The 12890-nt window shown below is 32.3% G+C and overlaps 1 protein-coding gene across 1 annotated transcript; it reads left to right on the plus strand.

Annotated features, from left to right (window-relative positions):
- Positions 1 to 2027: 2027 nt before the first annotated feature.
- Positions 2028 to 9731, plus strand: LOC125057851 (proton-coupled amino acid transporter-like protein pathetic). Its single transcript, XM_047661769.1, has 8 exons — positions 2028 to 2256; positions 3186 to 3336; positions 4529 to 4650; positions 5108 to 5192; positions 5803 to 6047; positions 6958 to 7170; positions 8375 to 8544; positions 9463 to 9731. The coding sequence occupies exons 1-8, from the start codon at positions 2171 to 2173 to the stop codon at positions 9711 to 9713; spliced, it is 1323 nt and encodes a 440-aa protein (XP_047517725.1). The 5' UTR covers positions 2028 to 2170; the 3' UTR covers positions 9714 to 9731.
- Positions 9732 to 12890: the final 3159 nt, after the last annotated feature.

Here is a 12890-nt window from a genome sequence, read left to right on the forward strand (position 1 = left end):
TTCTCAACATTTAATTTTTTTTTAATATGAAATAAAATGTAAAATGGAACAGTATCTATGCTACGGCATAGAGACAGCTCGATTTTCCAGAATATAAACTGGTTTACGCTTTAATTTTTCTCTCCATAAAAACCTTCCTCAGAGTTCAAGGAATAAATAAAATAAATATGAAATTATTTTTTGACACGATCGATCACCCCTTCATACATTTTGGCGGTGATAAACCGCTAGATAACATACTTAAAATGTCGATATTAATAAAGATCCGAAAATCCGTGGCTGATTTCAATAAATGTTATTCTTGAATATCTTAGACCAGGGTCGATAATTTTTGAAACCAAAAAAAATTACAGTAGGGTGAAACCCATTTGAAAAGCAGGGGGGATCAAAATGAAAGGAAAAATAAATTACGGTCGATCTGTGGGAAGGGGTGGGGGGGTGAGTTTTAAGGGTAAAAAACGGTTTATCTCGATTTCCGGCAAAACTAAAAGTCCTATCGAAGAAAGTTAAATGGCAAAGTTGTAGGTAATAAAAAGATCTAAAAGTTTTGTTTTCACACATTTTTCACTTAACCTCAAAATTGGTGTGAAAAATTCAAAAAACCAAGTTTTTGGTTTTTTATTTTTATCTTTTACAAAAATTTATTTTTTTAAACGAAATTTGGTGAAAACTTACTTTATTATGTCCCAAATATACTGTAATTTATTTGATTAAAAATATTTATTTTTTCACCTTATTTTGAATTAATATGGAAAAAACACCCTAATTTTCAATCGAAAATTCTGACGTCAAAATTTCAGCTTTTTTCAAAAAGTTGGTGTGCGTTCAGTTCGTTGAAATCTCTACTTTCCTATGGTAAAAAATATAAATATATATTACCATAGTAAATCTTCTCAGAAACTGCAAAAAATCGGATGCAGTAACGCCCAGACCCGTCATCCCCTTCCCTACTTCTCTATGAAATACGAAAATTTTAGCCCATCTAAAGGCTAAAAATTTTTTTTAGGTCACTCAAGTATATATAAGTTATCTTAAAATAGTAATAAATAGGCATCTAATTATAATTTAAAGAAGATTCAAATTTTTTTTAAAGGCTATCTGCACTGGTCTATCTACGCTACAAAACAAATCAAATGTAAAGCACCGGAAGACATCGGCAACTAAAGTCTAGACGAAGTTAATAAACTGTATTTTTTGTGTCACTGACTGTTAATGTTTTTTTATATAAATGTAATCATTTTATATTTACGTTAAAATCTGCATTTAAAAATTCGGCTTTCTAAAAATGTATTACACTTTATAACTATTCTTACGAAGTTTTAAATTAAATTGATTTTAAAATATTGAAGCGATCAGATCTGAAATAGACATTCTTTGGCATACTTACTTTGCGGATTTAAAAACTACATATTCCACTAAAAATCACGATTCCTACATTATATTAAAGTTCCACTCGTATACTATCCAATAAACTTTTAAAAGTGCGTCAATAAGAACATTACTAAAAACGATTTTTTTATATGCCGTCGTTCTACCATTATGCGCCGTTGACTTTTTGGGTTTGGACTAAAGCAAGGTTTCCTTGCAATGTTTTCCTTCCCCGTACTATTTAATATTAAATGCGCATAAAGACCAAGGTTGTATAGAAACTCAGGGATGTAAATTAGCTGATAGCACTTTGGCAACAGTGTGGCTGTTTTTCGTGTTTGAATGTACTCAAAATGTCATGTGTCAAACGTTGTGTAGAACAAAAAACTTGGCGATTAATTGCGATTGTGTGAGATTATTGCCAGTTCTTCTCTTCCGCTCTACGCCCTTGATTTGAGAACTGGCAGTAAATGTGAAATTAGAAGCATTTAATATGTATTTCTTTTTTGGCGTTCATAAGTGTACATTGTGTTACCTATATGAATAAATAATTTTGATTTGATTTGAATATATTTAACCAAAACCTTCTTGGTACAAAGGTATTTATTTGTCCGCAAATCATTTTCCATTTGATACTCATCATATAATTTAATTCAAGCACTGCGGTTTCGTTTATCTTACTCTTATCAACGTTTTAAATACTGAGATTATAACAATGAAACTCTTATGTTTAATCAAAGCTTGTCATTAACAGCCTTGTGACAGATAAAATATACTCAAATTGTGTATATGTAATAGTGGTATGGAAGTACAGAAAAGTGAGAATGGTGAGGTACAGGATGAGGAGTATAATCCGTACGAGCATCGGCAAGTGAAGAAACCTAATTCGTGAGTTATTAGCGGACCTGGCTGAGCATAGCTAAACCTTTTTTTTAATATAGCGATCCTACCTCGAGATTGAAGCGTTTTAATGGTGAAAGAATTTTTGAAACCGGTGATGTTTATTAGTAACAACATGAAACATACAATACTTCTTCTTTATACTACGTTATAGATTTTAGAAATATTAATAGAAGCGTTAACATGGAGATTTATTTAGGAAATAATTTTGAACTACTTCCAATCAATATAGAAGTTAGCAAATTAGATACAAAGTTATGAGGTTCAGCTTCAAATTTTGGGGTGTATGTATGCCACAAGTACGATGACTTATAGTCTGTCAATTGCATTTTCTATATATTGATAATTCCATGTTAGTTGTGAAGAACACACACATATACAACTAATGAAGCAGCCCTCAAGAATAGAATAACATTTCCAAAGGCCGGCAACGTATCCACTTTATTCAATAGCTTTCTCATTTGCCTCCAATCCCATAAAAGAGTTAGTCATGGAGGTTGAGATTTGTCAGAGGATAAATGTATTTTTTTTACCATTCCCTGAAAGATCGGCAACATACCCGCTAGTCCCCGACGTTGCAGGTGTCCATGGGCGGCGGTTATCACGTTATTCAATGTGACATGCTTGACTCGTTTACCTCCTGGTCCCATTAAAAAATGTAGGTGATATGGAATGGCTATAACACGGGGGTTAAAACTAACTTGCTGATTGCTACATTTAAACATCTGTTCACTTGTTCTGTTCTGTCCTGCTTCTGTAGCTTCCCGTTTATTATAAAAAATTTGCTGGAAATAGAACTCAGGACTTCCGATTTCTACGCATCGAACAAGACGCGATGGTGCAGTCCAAGCTTGATATAGTAATATCAAAAGCTTTGATAATACTTTTAGAAGATTAAAGCACAATTTATTTTTCAGTGATGTACGATCTCTGGCAAATTTACTAAAAGCCTCATTAGGCTCTGGTATTCTAGCTATGCCTCTCGCCTTCTCAAATGCTGGATGGGGCTTTGGCATTATCGGCACAATCATAGTAGCATTTGTATGTGGACACTGCGTGCATATATTTGTAAGCATACTAATTGTTTATTTATACGAACTTAGCTGAATACTTTATAATAACATACTTGAATATTAATATACATACCTATAAGTACTTTTACTTCTTTAGGCGCGTTATGAAAAATTTATGGAAGTGAAATTTTACGATGAGCGCGCACCGTGACACAAAATTAACAGAATGAAGTTAGTGGCGCATGTTGGCACGCACGCCGCCTCTGATCACTGTGTATTTATATTTATAATATTTATCCACATGCTTTGAGTTTCAACACGTCTTTTCATTTTGTTTTCATTAAACAAGTGCGAATTTTATATGTGCGTCTGAATTATAATCAGAAGTGATTTAAATTGAATATTTAAATCAATACTAATTAAAATAATAATAAATATAAATATAATATTAATAAATATTTATTTATTAAATTTTTCAAATGTAAACTGAACTTTATTGACTATAATGACTCCTTTTTCAGTCTTTGATTATTTAATTGTAATATAAGGTTTTTACTACAAGTTTGTCAGTTAAATTTCAAATACATAGAAATCTCAAACAAAATTATCGTTCTTTCGTTGGCTCTTTCAATGCCAATACGTTTTAGCTTATAGATGGTCATGGTACGAAAAAATACTATTGACTTAAGAAACCTAAACTCATCAGCATTTCAACTGGGTTGCTTTAAGAAAGCTCATGGCATGGCCCCCTGAAATTGAATTACTTACCATACCTTTTCGAAGACTAAATTTGATACGGGGTTAAGCACAAATGAGGTAGGCACTCCACATTTGTATATAAAACTATTGACGTGACAACCTCTTATAATTCGATGGAGCCGGCTGCACGCACGAAAAAACATGACTCATGCGGCGTTACTCTCGCTCTGAGGCGTTACCTCGCTCTGAGGCGTTCCATTTAAATTTGACATAATTGTATTTATGCCTACAAATAAATGTAACTTGATCAATTCAATTGTGATTTCCATTTACCTATTTCTCTATATCCATTCAAAATACCTATCAAACAAATTAAATTAAATTTTTTTTGAAAAATGCAACCATATTTTTTTATGACGTTGTCACGTTCAACTATCGTCAGTAAACCGACTTTACAGACAACCGATTTTTTTTAAAATTGCGGATTTTAATTTTGAATCCGAAGTGAATAAATAAGTAAAGTATATAACGCAGCTAATGTTTTACAGGTGACAGTATCTCGAGGTTGTTGTAAAGTGCTGAGAAAGCCTCTTTTAAACTACGCAGAGACGTGTGAAGCAGCGTTTTCCATTGGACCGAAGAAATTTCGACGCTTTGCGAGATTCGCTAGGTAAAATTTGTTTATACATGGTAAATAAAGCCTTTATTCTATGAACATTGGTTACAAAAACTTGGTAAGAAAAACAATTGCTAACTTTTTTTTGTACTTGCAAAAGTACCATGGTACATAACCAACAACGAAGTTCACTAACAATTTAATATGAGAACTATCAAAGAGGAAATCCGGAGACTGGCAGCTAAATACAAAGAGCGGTTAAGCTGTCACCCAAACGAACTTGCTCGCCAACTCACCATTAGACAGTATGTGATCTCATAGCCATAGGGCTGATTGCAAATACCCGCAGTTTTTTTTTTAACAACCAGTTTTATGGCCCGATTGTCTGACCTCCCTTATTTTATCCCATTCTGTCCTGGTCTTCATCTCGCAGACCCTGCCCATCTTTTTACTTGACGTCTTTAACATGACCTAAATAAATTATGCGCAATTAATATATTAATTTTTTTAGAGTTTTTGCTGAAGTTGCTCAGTTATTGACTTATCTCGGAGTGTGCTGTATTTTCACTGTTTTAATTGCAGATTCTATAAAACAGGTATGTTATATTATTACTATGTAACAATAATTAAACTTAAGCAGTGGCTTTGTAATGTGGGTTCGATTCTTGGCGGATTAATATTTGTTTTGTTATGACACATAAGACTGACTATAACACTATAAACAATATCATAGTTCTTATTGTATGCAACAAAAATATTTATTTATTTAATTTTTCAAATGTAAACTGAACTCTATTGACTATAATGACTCCTTTTCCAGTCTGTGATTATTTAATTGTAATTAATTATTTACATGCAATCAAAAACTATTTTTAATAATGCCAAAGAAGTATATCTTCTTACGCGCGTACATCAGTACACGCACCCTTTTTTTTTGAGTGAGCGACTGGATCATTGGCCAAAACATTAAAAAAAAAAAGCAATTGACAGGTCTGTGATAAACACTTCTAATTATAGAGAGTAGGGAGGCCCGGTTTTCAAATTATCGCATGATGGCGAGCAATATACTATTCCTTCAACTTAAAATTACGGAGATATTCAAATTAACAAGTGTTAAAAAATCGAGAGTCTACATATTAACGAGATTAATCACGTTCTTCATAAAGAACTTGTTAAGTTCAATACTGTTATTCTAATACCTTTCAGCTTTTCGATCGCTACGTAACATCTGCAATAGTACCAGTTGAATACTATTGCCTGGCGATTCTAGTACCCCTGTGTATAATGTGTCAAATAAGATACTTAAAATGGCTGGCCCCATTTTCATTGATCGCAAATGTTCTTCTAGTAGCCACATTTGCAATATGCATCTACTATATATTTAAGGATGAAATAACATTGAATGGTAGAAAGGTGATCGGACCTGCAGCTCGCTTGCCAGCTTTTCTTTCGTAAGTATTATGACAATGTTCTATTATCTATATAATATAAATGAATCAAATATTACTAAACACAAAACTCAAAGACGGCTGGTGCAATAATAGAGATTTTTATTTATTCCTTGAAATCTGAGGATAAATGAAAAATTTAGTTTTATTTCAAACATAGGTTTTTATTCCGAAAACCTGAACAGTCAATATTAGCATATAAAAATGTTCCAAATGGTATCTAGGTACTAAAAGTTAGGCTAAGTAAAAACAATATTAAGATGAAGTTCGCGGGGGCAGCAAGTCATCAATACAAATTAAATTCCATAAATTAAAAAGAATGTACAAATACCCCTTTTTTAACAAATACCACCAAAATACACCCAATAGTATTAACTAACAATTACTTATTTGTATTCATGGGTCTATTACTAAGAGAATTGAATTAGTTAGGACGTGATCCTGTTATGCAAATTTCCCAAGCCATTATAGACATATTTATCATTCTCGTGAGACAATTCTTGTGCTTTCGTGCATTCCAGATTTAATTATGTAAAAGGTCTACTAATTCACACTTACAGGAAGTTTGTTCCGAATTTATAATTACTCATTATTTCACACATTGGCTCTTGTTCAGCACTGCGATTCTGTAACTCACTTTTCGAACTCACACAGCGGTTTTCGCATCGGCGGTCGCTATCAAATCATTCGTGAAGCAGTCATTTTATGATTTGGCATTATGAAAAGGTGGGAGCTGGTAGTTTATTGTTTATTACGACTGATTTTAGCGACCGCCGATGCGAAAACCGCTGTGTGAGTTACAGAATCGCAGGGCTGTCCGACTACTTGTCTTGAACTCATCAACTTCATAGTTTAACAATTAGTTTGCTTGAATCACGTTACAAACTTCTTATTCTCCCATATGTTTTAAAAGAACAGTGATCTTCGCAATGGAGGGAATTGGCGTTGTGATGCCGGTAGAGAATGCTATGAAGAAACCGCAACACTTTCTGGGATGCCCCAGCGTTCTGGTAATAGCGATGTCCTTCATCATGATGCTTTACACCATCCTAGGTGTGTTTGGATACTTCAGATATGGCGATGAGCTAAAGGGTTCCATCACTTTGAACCTGCCTATTGATGATTGGTAAGAACGTCTTTAACGAGATAATTTAAAATTGTACAATTATAGTCCTTTTCATGAAAGAAGTCCCCCAGACGCGGCGCTGCAATCGCATAACGTAATGTTACCATTTATGAGTAAAAAAATTACCTATTTTATTTACATTTAGCAGATGTAATTTATCAAAAAATATTATTTTCTGCATACTTCGATGAAACAATATTTATGTTATGTAAAAAGTATATTTTTATTTACTTATATTAGCGGTGTTCTACCTACTTACAGGGAAAAGATGAGAAAATAGGGTAAAGAAAAGCATTAAGCAATACAATTTTTTATTCAGAGTTTTATTGCATAATTGTTGGGTTACAGTTTTTTTTGAAGTAACGCCGCTATTATACCTTCGTTTGTAATTCTTGTTACAGTTTTCTCTGACACACCTGCAATTAAATTATAGAATTAAAAATAATAGTAACTTTAAGTTTATAATGCTTATGTAATATATGTTTTAATTTCAGTTACCTAGTTTCATCACGTTATGTATTTATTCAATTTTGTCGCAAAAACGAATTTATATAATAAAAGTCCCATCAATACAGCAAAAAATTATTAAACGGCAACTCTAAAAAGTACCTGTTATGGCGGCAACTCTCTTCCGAACATTGTTTAGTGGTATTAAAACACCTTGATTCTTATGTTCCGCTTCACAGAACTCTTTCACCTTTAATATCATTTCTCGAGCCGAATTTTTTACAACTTTTGGCATTGTAATCAATCTTCAAAATGCACTAAACTAGTTAAAAATTCACAAAAATCTACCACAACAAACGAACTTGATAACATCGACGAATGACAACATTGCCGACCTGTCAAATTTAGTTCCAAAAATTACCGCGGGACTTCTTTCATGAAAAGCACTATACTTAAAGTTTTTCCTTATAATTCGTTAACTCTAAGACAACTCGCTTGACTGTCCTGAATCGTCCACTATTAAGATAGACATATTTAGCGTTCAATCATATTCAAGTTCCCCTCTCGCGAGGGGAGGTGTTTAGGCCCGTTCTGGAACTGCCATACCCGTGTACATCTAAGTAAAAAAGGCTTTAGTTAAAAAAGTATATAGGTTGCAAAACCCCTATAGGAATATTACTTTTTAAGATTTTGTTATAGTGTTAATAGATTTAAATTTAAAAAAATCTAGTGTTTTGTATTTTTATCTTTTTTTCAGGCCAGCTGTATGTGCAAAGGTTTTTATAGCTATTTCGATATTTCTCACATATCCTTTACACTTTTACGTCGTTGTCGGAGTGCTCACAAGATTCTCAGAGCCCTACGTGAAGAAAGAATATAGGAATATGTCACAAATTATGGGAAGAACTGCTATTGTATTGCTTTGCGGTAAGGATTACTGTAGGCGTTATAAATAGAAAAATTGTATGAAAACGAATATTTTTCCTTATATATGGGATTCAAACCCACATCGACCATATGCTTTAATTACTATGTAGATGGTGTTAATGAATTTAAAAAAAGTGCGTGCGCACAAAGTACACATGTCAGAAGTAAAACTTCTTTGGCAAACTAATTTTTAAGTCTTGTTCATATTTACACCAAGCTTTAGATTTCCAAGACTTAGAGGGAGTGAAAAAGGAAGATATGTTAGAAATTAATTGAATTTAATTGTCATTAAAATATTAAAAGTGTCGAAAATTCATACAAATTATTATTTTTTTTAATTTATTTCTTCGATGATAAAAGCACGTGGCATTTTAATTTACAATTCGTCATTTGAGATTTCAATAAATTATTTTGCATAAAATATAAAATATTAAGTATGTATTTCATAAATTCTCTTTTTTTTATTTAATTATATCAGGTAATTCGCCCTTCTCACTCTCTCTCAATCGGACTCAATTGCTCTCTCCCTTTTCTTCGACAAAAACGCTGCACATCTTCGTGACGCTAATATTATTATTATTGCGTTTCATCCGTAAAAAAATTACCCTCATAAAAAAAGCTTTACTTCAAAAACAGTGGCGCTAAAACTTTTTAGTTCTGGGATTCCGATTGTTGTATTTGTTTCGTAATATTTTCATACAGGCAAATGTCATCAGTTTTCTATGAATGACACACCGTCAACTTTTTGGGTCTAAGGTATGGTGTTCTCGCGATGTTCTTCTTCACTTTAAACTGTGTTAAATGCGCACATAGAAAGATCATTCATGCACAGCCGGAGTTCGAACCCACGAGCTCAGGGTACACTGCAACATTCTTTTAATGTATTTAATTAGTATTAAAAGATTTTTTTCCTTCTAGGAGGCATTGGAGTAGCACTACCAATGCTAGAGTACATTACAAATTTCGTTGGCGCTTTATTCTACTCAATTCTCGGTCTCGTGATACCAGGAGTAGTAGAAACTATTTACAAATGGAAGGATCTTGGAAAGTTCAACTGGATCCTATGGAAAAACATCATAATAGTCTTATTTGGAGTATTTTGTGTTATCTCAGGATGTGCTGTTACTATCGGTGATATTATTAAAAGACTTAACAATCCTTTAGTGTAATAAAAGTGTTCATCCTTATATTATAAGCTTTGTTATGCAAGACAAACTTCTTTTATAAATAAAGTGAGTAATACTTAATTAAAAATTATTTTCAGCCGAGTCCAACTTATAACTTAATATTATCTTCAATAAACTCAATAAACAACTATAAATAGTATGTCTAACGCAAGGACTCATCAGTACCAATCTAGTGGATATTATGAAAAAGATGCAGATAATAAGAATTAGTAAAAAAAAAAGTGTGTCAGAAGTGAAACTTCTGTGGCAAACTAATCTTTAAGTGTTGTTCATATTTATACAAATCTAAAAGTTTAGTGTTCCGATACTTAGAGGGACGGAAAAAGGAATATATGTTAGGATTTTAATGTATTTAAGTGTCGAATAATAAATAATAAATAATAAATAATAAATAAAAGTGTGTGTGTACAAAGTACACATGTCAGAAGTGAAACTTCAGTGGCAAACTAATCTTGAAGTGTTGTTCATATTTATACAAATCTAAAAGTTTAGATTTCCGATACTTAGAGGGAAGGAAAAAGGAAGATATGTTAGGAATTTAATGAATTTAATTGTCATTAAAATATTAAGTGTCGAATAATAAATAATAAATAACAAATAATAAACAATAAATAATGTGACGGTAAATTTTTATTTTCCAACGCCGATAAAGAAGTTTGACTTCAAAAAGGAACATGGCGCGTAACCGAAAACTGTGACGCGTAACGAAAAATGTTACACTAAAAATTCCAACCCCGATAAAGAAGTTTCACTTCAACAATTTTCTTATAAAACGCAAAATAAATTATAGTAGAGCAATTTTTTGCTCCCGTAGAGCAATTTTTTGCAGCTGATGACCTCAGCCCTAGTTGCGTTTGATAAACGACTTTTTGACCACCTTGTATACAGGTACCAAGCAAGAACTCTGGCGACGAAGTGCATAGTGGTCTTAATGAAAGAAAACATACTATATTGACAGGAATGTAACAATGAAGTGTTACGAACTGCACGTGGTCATTTGCATTCTATTTAATCAATCACTCATTCATATTGTTATCATTACACGAAGAATTAGAAAAACATTCTTAAAGATAGACTCGATTCTAATTTCAATTCAAGAACTTTCTTTATTAATATTGACAAAACGAACTTGCTATATATCTTTTAGATATATAATATAATCGAATCGTCAATTTTGAATCAAATTAGGAAATTACAATTTAAGAGCCAATCTATTGAGCTAGTCCGTTTAGTAAAAGTGAAATTAGCAATGTGTAAATATTCTAAAAAGTTTACCATACATTGCTTATTCATGTTTTAAATCAGTCGTTAGTCGAAGTCAATCCAGCATTTTTGTAGTTGTTTTCCGACGTTAATCAAACGATGACGACTCTGAGTACTGTGGGAATTTATTAACAATAATATTCACACTTTATTCACACCACAACAAAACAAAATAGGAGAAAATGGGAATAAAAGAGACAAGGGATGATACCCCCTATTATTGAAGTTATATTTCTTTTGGCGCGTTAAGGAAAAATAATAAGAGTAAATTTTTACGATGCGCGCACACACCGTCACAAAAAACCGACACCCTGAAGTTAGCTATAGTCAACATTTTAGTTTTTTTGAAGTTATTCTTCTTTTCGCGCGTTAGGGTAAAATGATGAGAGTAATTTTTTTCTCTTGTTAGTATCGTTTTTTCTACAAACGTAGAATAAGACGAAAGATAAAATGTTTCAGAAGATTTTTATCTTGTACACAGTTTTTGTAAACGTAAAAAATATAATACAGAACTTATATTAACTTTGTATAATTACATGCAAGATAAAAATAACAAACGGGTCTATCGATACAATATTGTTATTTCATTCTTCAACGTATACTCTGCGAGGTTTGCACGACTAAAGGCATAGCATTCCACGATTTTTCCATAGTTTTCCTAACGAAAAAGTAAAAACGTGCCAATGATGACATTTCTGTTGAATCCTATTAGGCACAAAAACTATTATATTATTATCTATTATAGAACTATTCAATAAAATATACGAAAATTTCAGCTGATCTATGCGTTTGATACGGAAATTTTCACGTCACGTAACTATCCAGTGTTAGAGCACGTTAGTCTTAAGTGCTTAACAGTCGTAAGTGATAAAACACGAACAGTGTGTCTTCCCCTCAATAAAGACTGTAAGTAGTGTTATTGGGCACTTTCTTATGTTAAAAATCCTTTTTAGTACGTAACCTTATTACTTTTAAAATACCTATTAGTCTTAAGTTAGGCTAGATAATTTTCAATGAAGAGACACTTAAAACATGACTAATGGAGCAATTTTACTTAATCTAGAATGAAATATACAAACGAAGAACAGAAGCAGAACCCGGAGACATAAACTAGTGTTTTAAAAGTAGGTTATAACCAGAACCGTGTAATTCCTAGGCGTAAACATAACTCAAGCATAACTAATGGAGTGTTAAGACACGATTGGAAAATAATTGGAAATAAATATTTGAACTAATGTAAATATGTATTATTTCTATAATACGTTCATAAACCAATCACCTGCAATTCAGTTTAGAAGGAACGGAATAATAATGAATAAGTGGAGTTTGAAAAAAAAAAGAAAAAAGTTTTAGTACAAATAATAAAAAAGGATGTACCTATAGTTAAAAGACAAAGTTCACTAGCCCTAAACTAGGATTCATTATTTGGATTTAAGATAAACATTTCCATCGCACATTACATTTGTGTAACTCTAGCGGTTTTGGCACGCCAGAATAGCTCGCAGATGGTAGAGTTTTTCCTACTTACTTGATAATTTGGACAATTCACACAATATCTTTATAAATTGTTGCCTATATTGTGTTATTCTGATCTATAAGCTATATTGATGTAAAGTTTCATTAAAATCCATTCAGTAGTTTTTACGTGAAAGAGTAACAAACTTACGAACTTTCGCGTTAATAATATAAGGAGGATTTAAGGCACTTAAGTTCTACATAACATGATAATCTGTGTAAGTACGCAGAAAAATATACATTCTGTGGTCATTCTTCGATACTCAAATTCCGACAGAACGGAGGTCAGACATGACACTTTAATATTTCTGGTTCAGGGGCCTTAGTCAAAATGCCTTAACAGTAGTGTATGTAGAAAGTCAAAAACTAAATTTGTCTGGA

The sequence above is a fragment of the Pieris napi genome, chromosome 17 (assembly GCF_905475465.1).
Source record: "Pieris napi chromosome 17, ilPieNapi1.2, whole genome shotgun sequence".
NCBI classification, from domain to species: domain Eukaryota; kingdom Metazoa; phylum Arthropoda; class Insecta; order Lepidoptera; family Pieridae; genus Pieris; species Pieris napi.

Excerpts from the sequence above, each read along its gene's own strand:
- LOC125057851 (XM_047661769.1), top strand. The coding sequence starts at position 2,171 with ATGGAAGTACAGAAAAGTGAGAATGGTGAGGTACAGGATGAGGAGTAT. Across the intron at positions 4,651-5,107 it reads CGCTTTGCGAGATTCGCTAG|AGTTTTTGCTGAAGTTGCTC; the intron begins GTAAAATTTGTT and ends TAATTTTTTTAG. Across the intron at positions 8,545-9,462 it reads TGCTATTGTATTGCTTTGCG|GAGGCATTGGAGTAGCACTA; the intron begins GTAAGGATTACT and ends TTTTCCTTCTAG.